This window comes from Coloeus monedula (genome assembly GCF_965178545.1).
Source record: "Coloeus monedula genome assembly, chromosome: 6".
NCBI classification, from domain to species: domain Eukaryota; kingdom Metazoa; phylum Chordata; class Aves; order Passeriformes; family Corvidae; genus Coloeus; species Coloeus monedula.
In genome coordinates, this window is record NC_138786.1 from 42,218,431 (window position 1) to 42,244,031 (window position 25,601).

The 25,601-nt window shown below is 45.8% G+C and overlaps 1 protein-coding gene across 3 annotated transcripts in view; it reads left to right on the forward strand.

Annotated features, from left to right (window-relative positions):
- The window catches only part of ESRRB (estrogen related receptor beta), a 143,498-nt gene that overhangs the window by 99,216 nt on the left and 18,681 nt on the right, over positions 1 to 25,601 (forward strand). For all 3 annotated transcript variants that reach the window (XM_082283813.1, XM_082283814.1, XM_082283815.1), the window contains 4 exons: positions 523 to 639; positions 16,259 to 16,369; positions 16,990 to 17,151; positions 23,037 to 23,306. In XM_082283813.1, the coding sequence (XP_082139939.1) occupies positions 523 to 639; positions 16,259 to 16,369; positions 16,990 to 17,151; positions 23,037 to 23,306 (660 nt within the window). The remainder of the gene's footprint in view (positions 1 to 522; positions 640 to 16,258; positions 16,370 to 16,989; positions 17,152 to 23,036; positions 23,307 to 25,601) is intronic.

Here is a 25,601-nt window from a genome sequence, read left to right on the forward strand (position 1 = left end):
GCTTTGCACAAAGAACCCATGTTCATTTTACAGGATGTCTTACCCACCTTTCTCAATGCAGACCTATTGCTTCCCTGCTACCTGTAGTATACCAGCCAGCAGGAGGAAGCAAAGGAGGAAATGCTGTCTCTGAGCTCCCTGGTTCCCCAAGCAGGACAAGAAAGGACAGGTGACATCCATCCCACAGACAAGGAGCAAGACTGGCAGCAAAGGAAATGCTAGTAATGTCTGAACTGCTCCCACTTTCATCCCTGGACTTCAGGGAACAGGCCAGGTTTCAAGGGGTGCAGCACAAGGGATGATGACATGCCTGGAGGACACGTGCCTGAAAGCCCAGCACTGCAGTCAGCTCCTTGGCTAGGTCAGCTGGGTATAGTCTCAGAGGGTATGTGTGCAAGTGATTGAGCAAACATGCAACATATACAGACTGATGGTGGTGGGAATATCTGGGCACTACAGCCTGTCCCTGGATCCTTGGGGAGAATGTGATTCCTGGATGACCATCTCTGTGTTTGATTACAGGGAATATTGAATACAGCTGCCCAGCCACCAATGAGTGTGAGATCACGAAACGGAGGCGCAAGTCCTGTCAGGCCTGTCGCTTCATGAAATGCCTCAAAGTGGGGATGCTAAAAGAAGGTAAGACAGAGTCAGAATGAGAATTTTTCTCTGTCCCAACAGTGCCTGGGATTTCAGACCTTGCAGAATCTCCCAGGCTAGCTCTATGCTTGCCCTCTTTGTGTTTCTGAATGTATCTTTCTACAGGCTTTGTAAAAGAGTCAAAATGGGCAGTGACCAAGAGGGCAGTCCAGAGAGGAGAGTGATTCTAGTCAGTGCTCTCATGCTCAGATATTATTTCTAGTACTTTATTAATACTTTAATACTTATTATTTCTAGTATTTGACAAATAACTGGAAACTGGTGGTGCCAGACTCTTTCCTTTCCCAAAGGAACCCTGGGCTGGAGGGTGTTGCTCTTCTTGTCCCCAAATAATTTTTCAGTGTTAAGGAGGAAAGGCTCTTTTGTGATCATGACTGGGTCAGCTGCTCTTTGCAAGGGAAGGATGGAGTTAATGCAGAGCTGCGGCAACGTGTGCAATGAAGGTCTGCCTGTATTACCACTCAGGAGACTTTCTGAAGATGGTTGGTAGCACAGGTTTGTCTGGGAGCAGTGTGTCCCCTGCCCTGCACACTCAGCCTGTGTTTTGCTCAGCCTATTGATCTGTTTCAGCGCTCTTTGAGCAGTGTTCAGCTTCTCTCCTGTGCTGTTTTTCCTCCCACACCCCCCTTTTCAATCCTTGTCCATTCAAGAGGAACCACAGGGAATTCAGTGGCAATTAAACACATTCTTATGGATTGACTTTAAAGGTTTGTTTCCCTTGGGTCCCTCTGGGAAAGGCAGTGAGGGGAGGAGGGGAAGGAAGGAGAAGCATTGCACATAACCCTCTGCATCGTTAGGCCAGCAGAGCGAGGTCCTCTCAGCTTAACCACAAGAAACAGCTGCTGGCTGTGGTTATGCACAAGTCCTGTATGTTGGAGCCAAGGTGCCAGCATACAACCTTTTACCAGGTCATCACATCACAGCAGCTGGTGATAAATTGTACAATCTCACTTGAGTGTGTATTGCTTCTCACTAGAGCTCTCTCATTTCTTGAGAGGCAGGTTGGTGGCAGCCAGTGTTGTTAAGAATGTAGATTAGACATTAAACCCGTTTTGTTCTTTGATGGATGTGTAGTTTCTGTGGTTAAATATTTTCCTTCTAGAGCACACCAGTTACAAGGGGAGGAGATGCTGGCTTCTGTAGTTTGGCCCTTCCTGACCTGGATGTAGCGGTGGTAGACTCGGAGGATTTTGATCTCCTACTGGGAGGGAGGCACCTACTTTGTAGTTAGAGACCCTGGAAACCTGCTTCTCTTCATGCAGTAGTTCAGGGAGGGCATGTATCCCCTTACCCACTAAAGCCAATATACACCGGTGACACTGGCTTTAGTGGGAGTGCACATTGTTAATGCACTGTAGCCTATTCATATGAATCCCATAAAACAACCTTAAAAGCTTGTAGTGGCTCCAGTCATTCTGCAGAGCAGCAGCATAGGTTCAGGCTTGCTGGCTGCTGGTGTCTCTGCTGCCCTGCATCTGAGCATTGAGCCTCTTGGAGCTGGCAGCTGGGAGAACAGAGTCACAGGAGCCAGTGCTGGTGTGCTGTGTGGTCAGGGCATTTCTGCTTCCAGTTCTGGGAGTTCAGCACTGTTCAGAGCAGGGTCCTGTAAAGGGTTTTATGTTTTAGACTCCAAGTTCTGTGAAAAGAGTTAACTCCTTCCAGACCAGAATTAGGTTGGAAAGCGGTGTAAATTCACTCACACCGTGCTGTGCCTGAATTCCTGAAGCCTGTGGGATACTACTCATGGCAAACTGAAAGTTGACTCTTATGGCTGCTTTTGTGCTGAAGTGTATTTAGTTATTCATATATTTATTGATCAGGCATCATTAAAGTCACTGGGGAAGGGTGGCTTGCTATTGATATTAGTCTATCTGTGATCCTGCCCATAATATTTAGAGCTGTGGAATATACAGCATAAAGATTTATTGATAGCAGTGGGATACAAGAGCACATGATAATATCAAGACGAGCAGAGGAGACTACCCTAGCAATCTGTAAATAGAGCTCCTGTGTCCTAACGCAGAGTGGTCAAGTGATGTTGGGCAGGCATGTTTTTTTCTCTTTCTTTTGCTTCGTATCCCAAGCTGAGAAATAAGGATCATACTGCTTTGCTTTGCAAAAGAATTGTGAGGACCGATTAGTTAACATTATGTGAAGTTTGGTGGAAGCACAAAGTATTAGTATACAGAATTCAATCAATACACATCTTTAAAAGCCAAATCCAAGAAGGGAGAAAAATGGTGTTACACTATTTGGTCTCCACAGAGCCAAGAGTTTCTAGAAAGAATAAATCCATAATTGTTTGACTTGCTCAAAATGCAGAATTGACAAGGGATTTCAGATTAGAAAAGGTTCATTGGTCTTTTCCATCTCTGATCTGTCATCCTATTAGCTCATCCATCCCTTTTCTCTGCCAAGGCACAAGTGTTCCCAAATGTACCATTCTAGTAGTTTAACTGTTTTTAAAAATCCCTGATGTTTTGGTTTCCCCAGAGAGCCTATTCTGCAGTCTCCAAACTCTCATTAGGACAAGATGTCTCTTGATATTTGGGCTATGATTATTTTTCCTTTTAATAGATCCACTTCCTACTTTGCCTTGGTGTACCTCTCTCTTCATTCCTGGGTTCATGCATGACAGAAGGTTGCTAAGCCATATTCTTTGTTCTGCTTGATTATCAAAAGTTTGGAGAAAAGCAGTCTTTTGGTTAAAGGCAAGATCTAGAAATCACTTCTTCTCTTCACAGTTTTCTCCTTGATATCCTTGGGCAAGCCACAGGGCTTGTAACTTAGTGGGGATGTTTCTGGGTAAAGAAACTATCCTTTTGCTCAAGAAGAATATGATATTCCATTAGTAACTAATTAAGGAATTCATAATTTCTTCTCATTTTCCTGGTTATTGTTGCCACACATGATGTACATGCCACCTGCTGCCTGCTGGGCATGTGGCATGAACTTGCTCTTCAAGCAAAAGGCACCAGTACTCAGAGATGGCAAAGACAAATAACCATGACTTCAAGGTCTGCTTTACACTTGAAATGCTCAACTTGGTGCTGCAGGAGAGACTTGGACCCTTCCCTTGGGGCTGCGTGTAAGGGTCACCAGACATCTCTCCTCCCTACATAGGCCGCAGGTAGGCAAAAAGCTGTGAAAGTAGCCCTTTAAGATCCAGGGAGACTGGCCCTAACATAGACGTGCAGGTTATTCAGGCAGTGCCGAGTGAATGAGGATCAGGGCAGGAAGAGAGCCAATGGAGCAATCAATAGGTGTCTCAGATATCCAGGCCACTTTCTTTAAGAGAGCTCTGATCAATGTATTGCAACAAGGGAACTGCATGGACACCAGAGCTTTGCTGTCTCAGGTTCTCCTGGCGTGATGCTGCAGGGCAGGCAAGACTCACTGGGGAAAGTGGCAAGCAGAAAGCTCTGCCCACGGAGCCCAACTGGCTCAGATGTCTGAAGTGTTGGCCTGTCTGTCTGCCTGTCTCTCACTTTCCCCTTCCATCTGGAGTGTGCCCCCAGGGAGCAGTAATTAGCCCTAGCAGGTTCAGGTAGGAACCTGCTGAATCTGAAGTCCAGCATTCCAGCAGACTCCAGTCCCAGTGTTCGTGTAGAGAGGCACTGTCCCCAGAAAACCTGTTCTCTGCTGCTCTTTCCCTTGCTGAACTGCCAGCCTGCAGGCAGTGAATATGGGCATCTTCATAGCTTTGTTGAGCAGAATTGCACGCCCCTCTGCTCTGCAAAAATCAGGGAAGCCTGAGCAACCTGTGATACTGCTCACCCCGAATGGAGAAGATGATACCTGCATACACGTCTGGCGTGGGGGAATGGCCAGTGAAGGAAAGCGTGCCCTGCAACTTGCAGCTGAGAGGCATTGTTCAGAGCTGGGAATCCCGCACCCCTTTGCCTCCCTTTGCTCCCATCACTGTCTGTCTTGTGCCTACAATGACTAAGTGTAGCTCTTTAACTCTGGGCTCTACAGAGTAGATCTAGATCTTCCTGGCTTTCTGGAATGAGAGACAGAGAAATTTCTAAGTAGTTTGGCAGGTCTCTTTTAAAAACTCAGTATACCTTGTCAATTTTAGGAGAATATACCCTTGCCATTCATGCTCTAGCCACCCATAACCTTTCTGTTCTACAGCAATTTATTTGTCTTCAAGAGGCAGATGTAATTTGAGATGACACATGGCTTGTGTATGTGGGCTCAGAGGTTTCATTCAGGACATTGGTTGGCTGGTTAAACATGACCTCACCACTTTGCCCTCCACACCTCTGCTGCCTCTCTGAAGTCACAGTCCTATGTGTCACCTTGCAGAGTGTCAAGGACAGTGGTGTTCATCCTCCTCTGTTGTCAGTTTGGTGGGTTGACCTTGGCTGTCCACTGGGTGCCCAGCAAGTTGCTCTCTCACTCTCCATACTCAGCAGGAGAGAGGGAGAAAATATGTTGAAAAACCTTGTGGGTTGAGATAGCAACAGGGAAATCATTCAGTAATTACTGTCATGGGCAAAACTTGACTTGGGGAAAATTAATTTAATTTATTGCCAGTTAATGAGAGAGTAAAATATTGAGAAAGAAAAACAAAACCAAGACCACTTTCCTCCCATTTCTGTTTCTTTTGAAGCTCAACTCACTCGTGACATCTACCTTCAGCACCTCGAGGAACACAGGTGAATCGAGCCTGGGGGTTTGTGGTCAGTGTATAACGCTTCATCTCTGCTGCTCTTCTCTCCTCACACTGTTCTCCCACTCCAGTGTGGGGCCCTTCACACAGGATACAGCATTTCATGAACTTCTTCAATATAAGTCCTTCCTATGGACTCCAGTGTGGGTCCTTTCCATGGGGTACAGTCCAGGGACAAACTGCTCCAGTGTAGGTCCCCCACAGGCCACAGTTCCTGCCTGAAACCTGCTCCTGCATGGGCTGCTCTCCTTGGGCTGCAGCTCCTACCAGGAGCTTGCTGCAGCACAGACTTTTCACAAGCTGTAACTTCTTCAGGGCGTGTTCACCTGCTCTAGTGTGGGTTCCTGCATGCCTGCAGGGTGGATATCTGCACTACCGGAGTCCTCTATGAGCTGCAGGAGGGCAGCTTCCTTCACCATGGTCTTCACCATGGACTGCAAGGAAATATCCTCCAGAACCTGGGGCACCTGCTCTTCTCTGACCTTGGTATCTGTAGGGCTGATTTTCCTGTGTTTTCTCATGCCTCTCTCTCCGCTGCTTTTACCCTTTCTTGAATGTTTTATCACAGAGGCACCACCAGCATTGCTGATGGGCTGAGCTTTGGGCAGTGGTGGGTCCATTTTGGAGTTGTCTGGAGTGGACATAGGGGCAGTTATTGGTGTCTTCTCACAAAAGCCACCCCTGCAGTCTCCTGCTACCAAAACCTTGTCACATAAATGCAGTACAGCTCCTGAAAGCTGTTCTGAGATCATCGGAAGAGGGATGGAGATAGCAGGTGAGGTGCAATGAAACATCAAGGCCTCTCATTACAGAACTCATCTTTGGCTGGAAATGGCAGACAGGCAAGTGGAGGAGAGGCAATATCAGATATACCAAACCATACCATACCAAATAGAACAGACTGGCTATTGTCTTGGTGTTTGGTCCTTTACTGCTGTGGAAGCCCTGCAGAACTTTTTCTTCAAAGGATTGTGTTGTTTCTGAAGCTGTGTTGTTCCCTGTTCTGTGCTGGCACATCTGCAGAGACCCAAATGGAGCATAAATAGTTCCAAAAAGCAAGCAAAGCTGGGTCACTAAATGCTTTTCATGAAGTGCATGCACATGCAATTATGTCACATCACAGCAGAAAACCACGCAGCAAAGAAAATGTCTGTAAAAAAAATCTGATCCAGGTATTGAAATGTCATTGATTATTCCACCAGCCTTTGAGTCTTGTTTTTCTTCTTAATAGAAGTAATGTATATTATGTTTCTGAAGTTCTGTTGTCTTCTGCTCCCTGCCAGTGCTGAGACTTGTCTCCTCAGAGTCCTGCTCATGACTGAGTCCTAAGTGCAACTTCCTGAGATGTATGAGTGGCTTCTGCCCAGTTTCTTGCAGACATCACTGGCTGGCTTCCAAGAAAGAGGGCAAAGACTGAAAGGACCCTGGGCATGTGTCCTATGATAGACCAGGTATACCTTATTTCAGAAAGTAGAAGATAGGAGTTCCCAGGAGTACATGCACTGCATGTGCTAAAAGCAGGAGTGGGGATTCCTGGGATAGGAAACCTGCCCTGTATGAGGTGTTTTACCCCACTCTGAATGTCTTTGAAGGTAAGTTGTCCTCAGGGGAATCACCCTTGTGTGGTGAGGGTGAGGTCTACAAATGCAAGGAAGGAAGGTAGAAGAACATAGTCTTGATCTGGATACAGACAAGGGAGGCTTTTTAACAGCAAGAGAGAAGTTAGGCAATTCTGCAGTAAAGACCTGTGATTTATCTTATCTACATGACTCTCTCTCTTCCGAAAACTGTATCCGTGTTGCTGTAGTAAGCCCAGGTACAACCATTCCTTTCCCGGGCTTTGCTCCTTTGGTCCTAATGAATTTCATTAAGAAATGCTAGAGAACATATTAAAATTCATCAGGGAACCCAAATTCTTTACTACAAATCTCTCAAGCTCTCGGACTCCTATCTGTCTAATACTATTTCTCATGTAAAGTTTGCTGGAATGTGTGGATACTGACAGTGCAGCACCAGGCAATGCAACAGGCAAGAGAAGTCTACAGAAGAGAGCCACAAAGCTTATTCAGCTCATCTTCCTGTTAATTGTTCCCCTTTCCTTCCTCACCCTGGTGTCTTTGGGAATACTGTGCCTCCTAGAAACTTGCAATAACCTGGCAACCCTTGTGTTAGCTAAGTGCCTGCATCTCTGTGAATGCTGGAGGTGATCCCCACTTCCAAGATGGTGAGACTATAATTTCCAAATTTCAGAAGCAGCTATCTCTTAAATCCATCTCCTCTTCAAGACCCTGGCTGATTAGGAAACCCCGTACTCAGTGGAATTGCCCTGGTGTTTATCCCTAACTCTTCAGTTTCACTTACCAGCTGCTGATGTTGTAAATTTTTCACAAGGAATCAAATCTGTCATCCTGGACAGACTTGGCTGTGTGATGTTGTAAATTTGATGCAGTCATCTAGTATCTGAGCAAGGGATTCCAAGCATTGGTGATTTCAAACCACTTCCACTTATACCTTTGCCTTCATCCTCTACTAAAATCCAGATAACTGAATCAACAGCAAAGCTCCTTTTCAGCAACGTAACCAAATGGAGGGTGTTTCTGTCTTCAAGCACAAGAATCTGTCAATGGAGCAAAGTGTTTCCAGCAGCCTCTCCCTCCTGCCCCCATCCCTGCTTCCAGACCATGTGTTCTCAAAAAGATATTTGATTTCAGTGAAAGCTCAGCTGACATCCCTGCAATATGCTTAGGTTCTTGCTTTGTGCTTCCTGGGAAGGATGAGGGCTCCTCCGGGGACCCCGGGTAATTGGGTTAGTGGCCAGCTCATGTCAGGAAATTAAAAGGTAGCCCCGATCAGGTTGCTGCTGTGTGCAGTTTAATGGCTTTGTATTTATAGAGTATTCTGCCTCCAGCCACTGCCAGAAATATCACTATTGGAGGTATCCAAATGAAAAAAGAGAATGAAAAAAAGGTTTTTCTTTCTCTAAAATATCCTTGTGCTTAAAAACAGCAGGCAATCCCCCTGTCCTTTGAAACAGGATCCCTAGGAGCAGTGAGTGGCATCTTGATGACTCTATCTTCCACACCCAACTATTTTCCAAGGCATAAATTCAGCATTTGCAATGTGGCTGGAGCTGAGTTGTGACAGAGAGCATGTGCTGCCTCTGGCAGGTTGATGGTAATTCTCCAAAGAGGAGGCTTCCAGCAGATGGACTGTCCACAAAATTGCACATTGGGCTGAGGGCATTTGGTATCTGTTTTCTGGACATAAGAATTGCACATCCAGGACCATCCCTATACCTTCTCCCTTATCTAATAGATTATGAATCTGTTTAATTTGGTTCCTCTCATTCATTTTGAATTTTGTGGTTTGTACCACACCTAACTAGATCTCCCTTCTTTCAAACATGAAGTCCAGGCTCCATAGATATACATCTAGGTGGGTTCAGGTTTATAATAAATACTTCATGTATTCTGTCACCAAAACTGTGCCTAGAGCTCTTATAACACATACAGAAAAGAGGAAGCAGATAAAAACTGCAACAACCATCCTGGGATTTTTAGAACCCAGCTGTTGTCCTAGAAGCTTTTAGGCAGTTCTGACAACACAGGTAAGATTCTTCAAGGTAAGCAAGGGATGGGATCAAATATAGGCCCCACTGCTCTACAGTGGTAACTTCAGGCATGTGCCTCTGATAACCTGTGTGCAGCAGTGGCTCAGCTCTCCCAAGATTCTCAGTCCCTTTTCCTGACACACCTTTGAAGACGCTACCAGCCCTTGACCTGCGGGATATCCTGCGAGGGTCTTTACTTCCTTGTCGCAATGCTAGATTTAGTTTAGCAAGCTGCAGCTTTCCCTGAGAGCTCAGTGGAGCTGCTTAGGGCAGTGTGACCATTATCGCCCTCCCGTAGTCCGTTTCGGACGGCTCCGCAGTTTTGCTCCGGCAGCTGTCAGCGCTACAACCAGTGATGGCAAAGGAGGCAGAGAAGGGTCTCCCATGAGGGTTTAAGAAGACTTAATCACATCTTGTCCTGGTGACCCTCAGAGGCAGAGAGACCTCGTGATCTGGGCGTAGGGGGTTTTGTCAGGGGCTCAGGGGCGGTACATGGGCGGAGTTGGGGTACAGGAACCGATAGGGAGAGCCCAAGGGAGTGGCCAGGGCTAAGGCAAAGGAAAGGTGGGGGGGGGGAAGAATGTGGGATCAGAAAAGCAGTGAGTAAACAGATCACCACACTTCCTGGCACAGCTGTTCCAATTTAAGAATTCAATAAGAGGTGGATAGTATTTCTTAGCATTAGAAAAGCCACTGGTGATGTGAGGACTTGAGGAGATGCTTCAAGGCTTGAGCAGAGCTGCTGTAAGAGGCTGGCCAAAGCAGAGCTTGCTGTGTTGGTGGGTCTAACTCCCCCACCTGTGTGGATCTCTATCACAAGTAGACCTCTCTCCATGTAGTGGTGGGGGCCTCTCCATTCTGTCACATATAAAAAATTGTTGTTCTTGATCTATGCTTATGCTTCTCTACCTGTTCCAACATCTGCTCCACCTAAACACACTGAGACAAAAAACTGGACTAGAGAAAGCATTGGTTTGACCCTGCAGTGTTTCTCTTGGTAGTGAGTGAAGAGAAGCATCTGTCATGATGCCTCCTCAGGTAAGTGTCTGGCCAGTGAGCTGAATGTGGAGGTGCCTTTTTCTCTGTTGCCTGTCAAGGGAGCCCAGATGCACAGAAGGGAGCTATCAAAGTCTAAAGTAAGGTGAGTTAAATCACACCTAGGGCTGCAGGTTCCTCTAGGCAGCAAACATCGCTTTATTTCTGAGTTCCACCTCTTGGAAAGTCAGTGGGGCTGAGGCTTTATCATTTTTTAGGTCCTGTTGTGAACAGCAACCTTGGTCTTTTCCTAGCAGGCATGTGCCTGCATCTGTTCCTTTCGCACAGTGCCTCTCAGCCTGCTGCTGTGCAGGCGTTGTGGCCATGGGTGACATAACCAATAGAGCTGCTGGCCTACTTAAGACTGTTTGGAGGGCTGGGAGGGGAAGCAGTGAAAGGAGAACATTTGCATGGACCATGGACACAGGGTGAATGTGTGGGTGTGGGGCTTATTACAGAGAGTTGTTGCATAGAGCAAGGTACTTCATTCGCATTTGCTCTTGAAGCCCTTGTTAATTCCTGAGTTTCCAGAGTGACTGGAGGAGTAAAGTGAGAGGGGCTCTGCATGGGAAGAAAGATGTACCTTTGAGAGACAGCAGTGGCTAGTGCTGCAGATAGCCCTGCAGAGCTGGCAGCCATGCAGCTGGCATTGGCAGAGGAGAAGCACTGGTTTGCAAGCTGTGTGGGTTTCACCTGGCTCTGTATGCTTTGGACCAACTATCTGGGACATGCTGCTTGTGTTTCTGTGTGAGGAGCTGACACCTTGTGTCACTGCTCCAAGGCATGTGGAAGCCTCTGGGACCAGGTATCATCAGGTATCACAGGGCTAACCTGTCTCTCTGAGTCCAGGGACTCTTCAGTCAGCCCAACAGCAAAGAAACTTTCCTACTTGACTAACATAACCCTGAAAACATAAAAGGTGGAAGAGGCTGCAGCATCCTAATTGAACTGATCTAATCTCTCTGTAACCTCTTGTAACACAGGAGATGGATTTTCATCTCCAGTGCCCCTCATCCCCAGGATAGTTTCCCACCCTCTCTTTCCAAGTGTAATTTCCAGGCTTGTTCACCTGCACCAGCCTAGTTGCTGGGTTCTTCTGGCTGTGCTGATTTGTGACCCTCAGGTTGCTTTCCTGTATTTCAGGTGAGCTGGGTAATCGCATCAGTTACCTACCAGAAGACTCTCTAGGGACTGGCCTCTTTTTGCCACAGTGTTTGAGCCTAATAGTATACAGGGATCTTTTCTCATTGCCAAACTGGAATCTGAGTAACAAAAGAGAGCCTAGTCAGTTTGCAGCCTCTCCATTCCTGTCAGGCAGAGATGCTTTTCCCTACAGTCTTTTTCTTTCTCCATCTTGGCAGGCTTGACTTTTATGGTCATCTCTGTTCTCTGTTTCTTTGATAGGCTTCCTCCTGGCTCACTCATCCCATTGCCACATGCTGTTGTCTCTCCTGAAGTTCAGAGCAGAAAGGAAGAGAGAAATTTTGTAGGAGGCACTTTGGATACAACCCTTCTCCCTTCCTTTCTTCTCTGCTCTTAGCCTATACGTTCCATCTTCCTTGGCCAGTACCAACCCATGTACTTTGGACTGCAGCTCCTGGGGACAAGTGCATCTCTGCTAGCTACAGAGCACCACCCCAGCTCAGACCCTGGGAGAGCAAGCAGGCTGTATTGGTGTGGAAACTGCAGTTCAAGGATTAGGTGGGCAGTGGACACAGGACCTGGCTAGTGTATCAGGGAAGCTCAGCAAAGCAGCCCTTTTGCCACTGCTTCCTTGCCAATGCTTGCCCTTTGGTTGTGTCCTTCTTGGTTTAGACACATATTGTACCATGCAAACCCTGTAGCTTGGCTCCTCTGTTAGCTCTTTTGGCAAGATAGATCTTTCTGTTCCTATCAATCCATGGGCATGTGATAGGACTCGATGGAAAGTGAGGTGAGGCTGGTAATTTGACACGACAGCTGATATTGGGCCTTGACTGCATTTCCCACTGGCCAGGGCTTAGCTTCACAGAGCTTTTAAGAGTATTTTTAGTCCCCAGAAAATAAAAGAGAAACTAAACCTGACTCTGTGTGCTGTCGCCTCTGCATACTCGGCTATTTTTACTTCCGACAGTCTCGGCCTGGGTCCAGCTTTTAAAAAAAGCTGGAATTATTTTACTTCCATTAAGAAAAAAACCCCAAGGCCTGATGTTATCAAGTCGGTAAGGGGACATCTGATCCCAAAGTTGTCGGGCAGACGTCTCTCCAAGGGGCATGTCAGAGAAATGCAGGGAGCTTGAACGATCAGCAGATCAGCTCTCCCACTGCAGAGGCTTGGTGTTGGCACAGACCTCTCTGCAAGAGTGCTTGGAACACGAGTGGCACCCACAGGACACTTAGAAAACTGACATCCCTGCCCCAGGCAGGGCGCTGAGCCGAGAAGTCCTGCACAAGTCCTGGCCCTGCCCTCCTCCCTTCAAGGTCAGAGGGGCTTGAGCAGACAGGGGAGCTGAGAACAAGCTGCAGCTCAATCCCTGTGGCGTACACCAGGGTCAGCTCCATAGCAAGGTCAGATGAGGTGCCAGGACTTTTATGCAGGGTCTCTCAAAAGGTAACAAAATTCAATGAACAGCAGCACTTTCTGGCAATACAGGGGAGTGGGAGGAGAGGGGATGTTTCCAGAATAGATAGCCTTCATTTGAAGGAACTGCCAGCAAGATCAGTTATCAAGGGATGGTGCTTTCCAAACTCTGCCCTATACTGTTGCATCTCACCTCCTTGCTGACACAAAGTAGGGTCCAGGAGTGCCTGTGGTGGTGACATTTTTGTAGAATGAGTGCCTTCTCTCCTTTGAACTGGCCACTTGTGAGTCATGTGAGAATAGGGTTTGTGCAGGAGCTGGAAGGCAACAGCTTTGTTTTGCTGCTGTCTTGTTAAGAGGCTGCAGTACCAAATCCTATGCAAGTCTTCATATGGGCCAGCAGCATCTCATACCTCATACGTGGCTGCTGCACCTTGCAGTTAACGCTCAGGCGGCTGCAAATGTGGTGTGAAACCTGCCCTTGCAATTACAGCATATGTGCCATTCAGCTTTGCTCCAGCCCTCTCTCTTTTGTCTCCCTTCTCCTTACACTCTCTCACTTCCATTCATATCCCAGTTTACATCCCCCTCCATTTCTTCTTTGTTTAGTGTTTTCCTTCATGCTGCTTCTCTGAGCTCACCCACCACACCTCCCCACTCCATTTTAATGTCTGTCCTTTAGTGTCCCTCTCAGAGCTGCACTGTAACCAGCCTGCCTGTCTTAAAATCAACCACAGAGGAAATCAAGCAGAGCAGCAGGCATTAACCTGAGTACCTAAATAGCACAGGTACTGATTTTTGGCCATGCCCTTTCCTTCCATCTAGACATGACACATTAGGCTGTCAGATCTTTAAGAACAGGATTTTACCATGATGCTTATGTCTGGAGTGTCACAGTCAGGGACTTGGGGGTTGAAATGCTTTTGTTTACTGTAGTACCTGTGGGTCATTGCACTCAGAAGCTGGAGCTGGGATACGCTGGGATGTGCTGTGTGAGGCTCAGCCTGTTCACCAGCTCTGTGGCTGGAGCAGTGATGACAGGGTAGAATTGTGGCTCTGCAAGTGCTGATTGAAAACATTTGCCTCAAGGAGTGTCGCACAGGAAGGGGAACAAGAGGAGGACAAACAGTTGTTCAAAATTAACAAGCTGAAGTCCTTGGGCAAACAGACCTCTATCTGCTCAGTGAGGGAAGGAGGGATGGAGGGTAAATCTCTCTGTGTCTTCCTTATCTTTCTTTAATGCACTTAAGTCCCTTGTGTCCTTATAATCTGATTGAGGGTCCCTAATACTGCTGCAACCTGTGCAGCTATCCCTCTGCCAAGCACTGGAGGATGGCATTCTTCTCCTTGGGAGGCTCTTTCCCCCATTTCCTCCCTACTCCTCCTAGTTCCCCCTCCCCGCTGCTTAGCAAACTTCACAGCAAAAGCATCCTGGAGGGCTGTGTGTTGGTTTCTGCTGGCCGAGAATGGCATCTCCCTCCCTCCCTCCTTCCCCCTGACCACTGGTGTGAGGGAATGCACTCACCTATGACCCTTATCTGGGAGGGTCCTGGGAAGATGTGATTCAGTCCTGAAGTCTTGGCAGCCTGTTCTGGATTCCTCTACAATCTTTCAACAGTGTATTCCTGACCCTTTTAATTTTCATACCTGGTTGTTTGGTTTACTGGCAGTTCCAGAAATTTGTGTCTCTTCCTTCTCTCCTGGCTTATAGGTAGGTGTCATTCATTCAGCAAAGCATGGAATAAAGGTCTTTTTTCTTAAGAAACCAGGGCACATTTATTGAGGGAAAGAAATAATGGATGAAAATGAAAATTTCCTGCTTCATCCAGGACTTTATTACTGCTGTTTCTCAGGGATCTCCCTAGATAACCTCAGTTTTGGGATTCCCTGGCTGTCCTGTTTGAAATTGCTCTCTGGAGCATGTTTGGGCTCCCAGGAAGGAGTCTTGCCCAAAGGCTACCTGCCACTGGAAATGGAGGTAAAAGAAGCAATAGGCGACATTTTCAGAAACAATACCATGTAATGGAAGAGAAAGGTGGTACTTATGCTTAGGGATGTCAGTGAATTCTCTCCATACAGAGTCAGAAATAGAAAATGGAGCAGGGGGAAGAAATTACTCCGTGTGACCTGAGTTCACCTATATCAGCTTCATACCTTTCTCTCCATCTTTAACATCTGCTGTCCTGCCATAGCAGCCACCCAGAGCAGCAGTTCCCTTGCTCTGCAGAGCTCCATGCCTTCTCATTCCTGCTTCTCCTGCTTGGAGGGAGATACTGCTGCCAGACTGAGTGTTGTTGGCCTGGTACTCTTTCTGCTTAGGGGGCCAGCAGTTGACAGTGTCTGTCAGTCAAATTGTTTTGGTGCTCTAGCCACAAAGAGTATCGGGATCTAGATGTTGTTGCAAATTGTGGTTTCAGGTGGTGCAGGTGTGGCTGGTGTGAGCATTACAGTAAAAGCTTTCTCTTTTCCCTGACAAAGTAAGCAAATATGGCATTGAAATGCAGTGTGACAGACGTGCCTCCTTCTAGGGTAGAATATTTGCCAGCAGACTGCAGGTTTTTTCATGTGTACAAGTTGTTCAAAAAGTGTCACTTCAAACTGATGTGGAGTGTTTGCTTTTAGTTGTTTGTGTTTATGTAGTGGTATGATTGCAAAATATTAATGATTTAATGTGATTAGTAAGTGTATCACATAATTGGTTCCCATTATCAGACTATATAAACTTCTGTGTGTTTCTAAGGAAGTACCTGTATAGTGTAAATTCAAAATTTTATTCTAATCAAATGCTCCTACATTTACCTTGAAAGATTTTTTTTTTCCAAAGCTGTTTCTCCCAGCAAGAGAGTTACCCCAATTTCACAGACTGATTATGAGAGACTATTTGGCTGGTCAGAAATAACAGACAACTGCACAAATATCTATGGGGTTTTTTCACAGTTTCTTTTTAACATTGTATTTTTTACTAATAGCACAGTTTAGTTGCTGTTCCTGGTCTATTGATGCTGCTGTGGTTTTTTGCATGGTGACAATGACTGGTACTTCCCAGTCACTGGGAATTGTTTTCGGAGTGCAGTTTCCAGTCTGATTCACTGTATTTTGAAAGAGTTGCAACAAATTCCTCAGTGTCTCCCTACTTCATCTTTATCATTGCTTCATTGTAGTCAAGGTTGTTTCTATTTATTTGGATTCTACTTTTATTACAGTGGCCTTACTTGATCAAGGCTGAAACATCTCTGTTGAATTCATAGTTCATTAGCTCTTTGCTCTAGGTCACTTTTTTCAAATATAAACAGTGAGAGGTCACAGAACATTTAACTTCTCATTTTTAAGAACAATCTAAAAGCTTATTGTTATAACTGCCGTCTTGATTGACATTTAAAGTCTTTCTTTTTAAAAGCAGGATCATGTAGAGGGCATTGAGGTCTGGAGCTTTTCATTTTCCCATCAGATTGATAGTGATTCAGGAGTCTGAATGGGTTAATTTCTGTCTTCATTAATGTTTTGAATAAAAGCAAAGCTCAGAGCAGCATGCTTAGAGCTGGAGGCAGTGTAGCTGGTATTGAGATTGATGGGTTCAGCTGAGATCCCAAGTGTTTGGGAGAAGGAAGCTCCCTGGAGTAGGGGGAACATCTTACTTAGCAAATTTTAGTATTTGCGTGTCAAGGTTCCGTAAGGCACTAAGGAATGACGAGGACTTTTTTGGTTTTACTTGCAGGTGTTCGTCTGGATCGAGTCCGTGGAGGTCGTCAGAAATACAAAAGGAGACTGGATTCTGAGAGCAGCACTTATCTGAGCTTACAGATCCCTCCCCCAGCTAAAAAGCCATGTACGTATTGGTCTTGAAACGTGGTCCTTGGAGCTGCCACTATATTTCTTTTCACTGGTCTCCCAAAAGGTACAGAGCAGTTGTCACTTCCAATTCCTGTATCAGACAACAGCACTAGAATTTTGTCTTATGATCATAGCGTAGAGGTAGATTAGACAGGCCTAGGTACAGCTCAGGTTCTGTATTCATTGTACCTAGGGTTAAATACCACACCTTTCCTAGGAGATTATGTAAATCCATTTAGTGATATTCTGATCTTTTCCTTTACCCAAGCCATGTTAACAAAACCAGTCCCATGCTGATTTCTCTCTTCAGTACTACCCATAGTTCTTTAAACTCTTCCACATCCCACCAACTGATTGCTTATACCTCCTTCTCCCCTCACTGGACCTACCTGAGACAATGACTGACAACATTACAGCAGCTTCCTGCTTTTGTCATCCCTGTGCAGAGCTGGTTTGGCATAGGCAGATCACTACAGCTTGTGTAGCTGCAGTGTGGTTTTCTGTTGTGACCAAAACCATTCCTGAGGTCCTAGGGGCTCTATAGTCATGTCTTATCCCAGGAGGGTTCACCTTATGTCACGAGAGATACAACAACTTCTCCTTTGAAATGTGCAGTGACTAAGATCGTCTCCCACTTGCTGGTGGCTGAGCCAGAGAAGATTTATGCCATGCCTGATCCAACCATGCCGGAGAGTGACATCAAAGCCCTGACAACCCTCTGTGACCTGGCAGACAGGGAACTGGTGGTGATCATTGGCTGGGCAAAGCACATCCCAGGTAAATGGGGAATGACAAGGGTGTAAGCATGAACAGCAAAGGGAGCTATTTTTTATCTCTGCTTATCAGTTTTGGCCTCAACCAGGACTTTTTCCTATAGTGATGGGAGGAAAGTACTGTTACAAAAAACTGCTAGTGATGGGCTCTCATTGGTAACAAACTCCAATGCAGCCTATGATGGAGGTGCATAAATTGATCACTGTACCTGTGTGTGCCCTGGGATTACGCAGAAGGCTTTGATATGATCCAATGAAGTTTTCTGTCATACCCAGCATTGGGTGGCCCAGTGAAAGCATTTGGGAACAGCCTTAGGGATGGTACGGTGAACTTTTGTGATTTTGCCCTACATCAACATGACCTAGGTCTGTTGTGTTTATAGATGAATAAATATTATGGCAGTGACTGGACTATAGTGATAATAACAAGGCAGATACACACCCTCTCAGTAGTGGGCATTTTTGTCCAGACTCAAGAAAGCTTGTCATAATGGATTTGTCACAGAACAAATACCATTGCAATAGATGACATGCTATTGCCAGTGAATCCCAAGCCTTCTTTGTTGACAAATAATGAGGACAACTTATTGGCAGTGTGACTGGCCTTGGAAGGCTCACAGACTATCCAGTGTGTGTCTGTGTGATTGAGTGACATAACAAGTCTTCCACACCTGCAGGTAGGGTGGACCGAGGCTGAAGGAACAGATATGGCCCTCAATGTTGAGTTCTGGGTTCTTCCCAGATTTGGACTGGGAAAGGAAAATGTTCCCCTCGCTCTAGTCTCTCTCCAACCCAGAAACAGATAGGTTGGATTTGTGTGTGGAGAAGGCTAGCCAGGGAACTTAGGGGATATCCTTGGGGTTTACAAGGCTGCTTTCCAAAAATTGCTTCAGACATTCACTATGAACAGCTCACTAAAGCTATAAACAACTCACTTCAGCTACCTCCTGCCTTCTGTCCCCTTTCCTTGTGTCAGGAGAATATATGAGGCTCTGATACAGGATCACAGGATTTATTGCATGCTGTCTATGTCTTTCACTGCACGGGTCTGTGTTGTTTTGTTTTGCTTCTTGGCTTTAAGTTCTTCATTGTTTGATGAAGCATCTTAACATGAGTGATCAGACAGTTTAGTTTTCCCATGTATTTTGTTTCTTTCTGTTGCTCGTCTTTTGGCTTTTTGGTAGCTGCTTCCCTTTTTCCAGAGAGTATTTCTCCTGGGACCCAAGAGTTAATGGTTTTCTGGGCTATATGGAATATGGATTGTTATGAGATGGGACTCTGAAGTCTGAAGAAACTTTTTCAGGATGGTATTTCTGAGAAGAGGTTAATCTTGGTGGTGCCCTTCTTATATGAGATCTGCCATATCTGCAGGGATTATACCCATCACTAGTGCTGGAATCCATCTGGGGCTGATTCATCACAAGTGGGGTTACAGTGGTGATTAGAGAACTCAGCCTGGATTGCTCTACTAACCCAGTACTTGGGGTGTTAACAGGAATGGCTTTAATGCAATGCAATTAGCTGCTATGGCTGTCCAGTGAGGTGCTGTTGTACATCCCTCTAACCTTGGCTATTTCTGTTCACACAGAGTGCCCTGCTGTAGTTCCCTATCTTGTGGCTGTGGGATGAGCTGAGTTCCTACAGAGTTTTCCAGCCGGGCAATACTATCCCAGAACAGGAGTGTAGTAGAGATTGTTCCTGCACTATGAAAGGGGCTCTTCCTCTCCTTTCTGAAATCAGGACATAACTGCCATCATCTCAAATTTCTCTGTGTATTTTCCTTATCAAAGGCCCTGCAACACAGTAACAGCCAGAATAATCAGCCTGGCACAGTTCAGACCAGCAGCAGTATTTATAACAGGACTGTGCACAGGTGAGAGCTCAAGGATTGTTACACAAGAGAGCAGGAGTGAGAGAAAAAGATAATAAAAGACAGTTCATAATAATGGAACAAAATATTCTATAGTTCTGCAACAAGTATGAAACATACTGAGTTATGCAGCAAGGGGGCAGAGCAGGGCAGGGCCAGGAGCCTGCCAGGTGTCTAAATTATGTGTGCCCTGTATTTCTGCCTTCCAGGGATTTTGAGCAAAACATGACACTGCTTCCTGTGTGCATAAACTCTTGGTCAGAGAAGGATGGAGAAAGGAGAAAAAGTCACATATTCCTGCCTTGTACTCACACTGGCATTAGTAAAGAAAGGTGTGACATTAAAGTCATACCAACCCTGAAGGATCCCAGGTGTCAATACCAACCTCTACCCCACAGTACAATAAAATCAGCAAATAAAATCGGTTAAACTTAAACACACTTTCCTATGATAACAATAAAGCATGATTTAATTGTGTTTAGCGAATGTTATTAGCTCAGTAGCCTTATTAGCCATGAACTCAAAAGCCACACTTAGCCAATGTGGAGTTGCTCCCTTCTGTATGACGCCCCCTCCCCACTACTCACCCTTCCCCCATGCAAATTGTCTTGGAACAACATCCACCTTTTCTTCTTGCTTTGATGCAGGGTGACAAGACTTCTCTTGAGGGGTGACGATGAAGGCTCTCCCAGGGTAGCTGTTGTGCTGTTCTCACCAGGAAGACGTTAGTACTAGCACAGAATGAAATATGGCAAGTGGAGTGACAGCAGCTGTGTCTGGAGTGGCCTCAGATCCTATAATTACATCTCCTTTTATTACCTCTGCTAATGGCCCTCCAGGATGACAGAAATGATAATAAATTAACAGATTATGAACTCCACTTGCCACAAATTATGTGACTTTTTTTTTTTTTTTTTTTAAATTCTGGGAGGTCCCACTGCCAAACCACTGAAATAAGAATAAAAAAAAAAAATTTAAAAAACCCAACCTGAATGTCACATCAGCTATTGCAAATAAAGCAGCTTTTCTCATGGTGCACCTGGGAAGGAGGAAAATATGCATGCAGCTCTGTGCTAGAGCCAGAGGCTTCTCTTTTGGGGCAGTGGTGCATTAGGCACCTTTTGAGAAAAGCAGCAAGAAATGGATCACTAAAGGTGTTTTCTGGATGCTGGGGCATCAACAGCTCAAGAATACAAAACAGTGGTATTCTAGCAATTCCTAGGAGCTATAAGATGACAGAAAATTTCACAACTAGAGGTTCCTCAGTGTTATAATCCTATAATAGAAAGCTTGTGGTTTTGGCCCGGTGAAAATAACATTTACTTTTCCTGATCTCAACTCTTACAGCATGAGAGAGTTATACGAGCGTCCCTTTACTGCAGTGATTCAGGGACAGCCCTTGCACTCCCCATGGTGAACACTGGGGGACAAGAGTCCCAAATCTGCCAGACATTTCAAGTCCAGGCTTGACACCATAGCACTCCCTCTTCCCACTCACCTGCTGGAGCTGAAGTTGTTGGCTATCTGGGAGTGCTTCTGGCCAGGGGCTTTCCCAGGTGGGTGGGGCAATTGCAGCTGGCTCTTCTGTTCTTGTTGGCAAAGGGTAAAATATGGTATCTCCTGTTCTCACCTGCCACAGCAGCCTCTGGGAAAGGGCAATTAATAGAGATGCTGTGTGTACAGGCTACTGCTAGGGGTAAATCAATTTTTCTGCTTTATTCTGTAGCAGAAAAGTATGAGCCATGCCTGTCCTGGATCCTCTCCCTCTATTTCATGACTGGTTCTCAATCTTCAAGCAATTTTGTTGGCAGACTGCAGTGAGGCAATGGCCTAACGCCTTTTGTAATCCGGATGGGGAATGAAGATGCAGAAAGGCCATGTGACTGATCCAGAAAATGGACTTAAGGCAGCAGCCTAAATCCTGGACTGATCTCCATGGCCAGAGCTAGGAGAGGGACGACCAAAGGAGAAATCTCGGGTTCTAAATAGTGGAACAGTGGCTGTGCACCTTTACTCCCACCTCAGGGCTAATCTCATCAGTTCCCTGTGCAGCAGGGAGATGGGGAGACAGGTCCCCAAGCATTGGAGCTGCAGCAGCCTGCACTTGGACTGAGTCAGGAGGGCTGCATTCCAGAGCAGTGCAGTTCCAAGTGCAGGGCATAAGGGTGAGGTAAAGGACAAGGCACCCACCTCCCAGCCTGAGCGGGATTCATCAGGGCTATGTAGAGCACAGGCTGTGCTGTACAGGAATCAGTCTCACAGTCATGGAGCTGGATTTGCAGCTCTTCGCTTCTTCGTCCCAACAGCCTGGGCTCCTCTTTAGCTGTTCCCTCTGGCACTCCTCCCCAATGGTTTATTGATTCTTCCCTCCCACCCACTGCTCCCCTCAGACCTTGCACACACAGCACGTGACAGCTGATTGGTATCTGTTAATTAATGTGGCCTGGGGCCTCTTTTCTATTCAGGGGCCTGATAAGGGAAATTGGATGTCCAAGGGCTGCCAGGCCATTATCACCCTTTGCTTCCCCTGGCAACACAAACACAAAACATGGCATAGAGATAAATAAGTACCACTAACCCACCCTTCTGCCTTCCCTTCCCTAGCTGAGATAGTGCAGATAGAAAAAGAGATCCTACAGTCAGTCAATATAGCAATCATCAGCTCTTTTGTTAATTGCCAACTTGATAACAAGAGAAATCAAATGATCATCATGGTGGCTGGCTACGTAAGCCCCGATGTGGGGCCAAGAGCTGTGAGCAGGGTGGGGTGTGGGATAAAGAAGTCCAGCTGAGCCTTGCATGCATCCAGAGGAGCTGGGAGGCTCCTGCATAGGGGCTCATGAGTTCACAGGTCTCTTGGTGATCCCCAAGGCTTCATATGCATCTGGGGAGAAAACTGTCTGGGGAGGCTGGTGGGGCATCACCCTCCCAGCTGAGGGGTGCCTGGGTGTTCATCTCTCATAGTCCTACGAACCTTTAGAAGCAAGGGGCTGCCAAAAAAGTACAATTTCTGCCTGTCTGTGGTGGGTAAAAGCTGCCTAGAGAGGACCAACACACTATGCTTGCCATTCCTGTTTGTAATGACTTGTTGAGTGCCCATTTCCCAGGATCTTTCATGGTCTGGCCTTCAAGGGTACCAGGTATGGAGGGCATAACAGACAATTTTCCTTCCCATGCACTTTTTTCCCCACCCTGAGGTGGACATTGCCTCTGTATTTTGTGCTCTCCATTTTCTCAAGTGAACTCTGGGGCTGTCAGGGTCTATCTTTGCTCTTTCTGTATTTGACAAGAATATTTGGTTCACTGTGGGTGCTGGTTTCATTGCTGCCAGGTTTGGCTGTGGTTTAGGTACTTGTATGGCACCTTAAAGGTAATTTTATCACTGGGTAGGGCTGTAGGCAGAGTTGCTGCTATGGAAATCAGAGTGTGATGAGGAATTCAAGAGGATTCTGTTCACAAATGTATTCATTTTTGAACACATTTTGGTGCTTTGTTGTAGCAGGACTTTTTCTCGTGTTGGCCAAAATGTGAGATTGTAGTATACTTGTAATTCAGGCCTGTGTCATTCCCTCCTATCCCATCAGAAGCCCTCTTTTCTGCCATCTGGAGCTCTTCTCTGCTCTTTTTTTCAGCTGGGACAGACTAAATGGGCAGCAATATAGACCTATAGAGGAAGAGTGGGAAGGCAATGTAGTACAAAGCAGTTGCTGCTATGAAAGAAGTAGCGGTCATTGAAAAGAGGTTGTCACCAACCTTGGGTTGCCATAAATGCAATCAGAGCATCAGAACTCCTGTTTGAGGCTGTGGGTGGGCATAGGAGCAAAGAGGAGGGTAAGGTCTATGTGTGCTGATTGCTACAGAGACAAGGTCACCTTATTGAGTTGTTTGGGGTTTTTTTTTAAAGCAGCAGGTCAGTAGGGAAGAGTTCATGGTTTGAATCTCAGGGAAACTATGGACCCTAGTCTCCTAGAGGCTTTGCTGCACACCCATTTGACCCTGCTTGTCTTTTGCCCCGTTAGGGTTCTCCAACCTCTCCCTTGGAGACCAGATGAGCCTTCTGCAGAGCGCCTGGATGGAAATTCTCATCCTGGGCATTGTGTACCGCTCCCTGCCGTATGAGGACAAGCTGGTCTATGCTGAGGACTACATAATGGATGAAGAGCACTCTCGTCTGACAGGGCTGCTGGAGCTCTATCTGGCCATCCTACAACTGGTGCGCCGCTATAAGAAGCTCAAGGTGGAAAAGGAGGAGTTTGTCACGCTCAAAGCTCTGGCCCTCGCCAACTCAGGTACAGCCCTGGCCCAGCCAGTCTTGCAACCAGGGAGTCAAGGCTCATGCTGTTATTTGACCTGGGAGGAGACTAGAGCCTACTGCCTAAGAATCTCTGCTGGTGTCATGCAACATTCTCAAAGCTCCACTCAAAGCTGGAAAGCAGGGAGAAATGAGGCTTACTGCTGCTAGAGCCCCAGCTGTGCTCTGACCCTGTAGTAGAGAGTGGAACAGACAGGGATGGACTGGTTGCTGCTTTCCGGCAGTAAAAGGGTCTGTGGAGGCCTTTTCCACTAGCAAGCCAACTCCAGTGTCATGAGTTCAGAAAAGGGATGTGAGCCACACTTGCATCCACCTCAGTACTGTTGGTCAGATACAGCAAACGGGGAAACCCTGGTCCCAGTTTCAAAAAGCTGTGGGGTTGGGGCTGCCTAGCCCTTTCCTGGAGATGTTCAGTGATCAGAGACACTGAATCCCCCTTTAACTGGGAGACAGTGTGGATGTAGATTGCAGGCCTCAATCCAGCAGGCTGCATTGTATCAAAGCCAGCCAGACAGCTTTGCTCAGGAGTCCCATCTGGAAGAGAAACTGCTAAAGCTGCTGTGTGACAAGGGCTCCCTCTACATCCCCTGAGTCTCATTGTCTCATATCAAATCTCTTTGCCAAATTTGCATCATGCAGGTCACAGAATTCACCCTTGCAGCCCAGCCCTGAAACCAGTATCTGTGTTTGGCTAAAGCCAGTTTACAGAAAAACACCCAGTGTGAAGCTGGAAGGTTTAAAAGAGAGGGAATCTACATCTTGCTTGGTAGCCGACTCTAATAATTAATCATTCTCTTAGTTAAAAAAAAAAAAAAAAGGCACTGTATCTTTAATGCCTGTTTGCCTGAGTTCAGCCTGAAAAGAATGGTCTTTGTTGAACTGGGTCCTATGACTCCAGGTCTTTTTATACCTGACAGCTTGACATGATGAACTTCCTGTTCCATAGTTGCATTCCTTGGCTATGGATATATTACTTCAAATGTAAGGACGTGGTCCAGGATTCTGTGAGGTTGCCCTGTCATCACCATTTTACACCATTCTGTTCCTGTTTGCCATCCATCCACTCCTTAGCAGTAGCAATTTAAAAGAAAAAACCACTTCCTTACAGCTCATTGATAAAAATGTTGAGTAGCAGCTGTTTTTTTTTACTGATCCCTGTGGATTTCCATGTGAAAACTCCTTCTTCAGGGATGATTCACCACTGATAGCTACTGTGGTAGAGATCTCTCTACTGTGAGATCTGTCATCCAGCCAGTTAATAATCAATTGAAAGTGTTCTTTATTGATATTGCATAGTGCTAATTTTTTAATGAGAATGTCCTGTGGTCCTAAGCCAAGTGCTTTATAAAAACCTAAGTCTATTATATCTGCGCAGTTAACTTTATCAACCAAACTTGTAATCTCATCAGAGAATTAAATCAAGTTTGTTTGACAAGACTTCTCTTCCCAAGTATCATGTTGACTGGCAGTAAAATCACAGAATCATTTATGATGGAAGAAACCTTTAAGATCACCACTTCCAACTGTTAACCCAGCACTGCCAAGTCCAACACAAAACCATGTCCCTAAGTGCCACATTTACGTCTTATAAATGCCATCTTATTAATCTTAATTGAATGTCACCTTCATTTTTTTCCTTTTTTTTTTGCCCTAGTTCACATCAGGCTAGCATAGAAATTATCAGGTAAGACCTAGGAAAATATGTGCATCATTAGAACTTTTCCAGTCATCTTGAATTTCTTAAAAATACCAAGACTTATTAATCATTAATCTGCCCTAGATGACCCTCAGCCAGCAATTTTAGAACTCTTAAAGCCAAGTTATCCAGCTCCGCTGATTTCTGTGAAGTTTGTCCTAAAAGTTCTAATACCTTCTTGCATAAACAACAGATTATGAAGTCCTCATCATCTTCATACAACACAGGTATATAAAGCTTCTCTTTTCCAAATAAGACAGAAATACTCAGGACTTCTATCTACTCTGCACTGCTATTAATAGGTTAATCATCTCCAGGTGAAAAGAGCCCCCCTACAAATGATCATTTTTCTTCTATTCCTTAAATATTTATAAAACTTCTTTACTGTCCTTAGCCCTTTTAGCCATGGCTTTTCCTCCTATGTCCTTCATTTCCCTTATCATTTTTCTGCACTTCGTAACTTTGTTCCCTTTTTCAATTTCTCTTACATTGCTTTTTTAGTTTTGATTGCTGCCTGCACTTTGCCACTGAACTGGGATGGGCAGATGGCCATGGCTAGCCTCTCTCGTCTGTGCA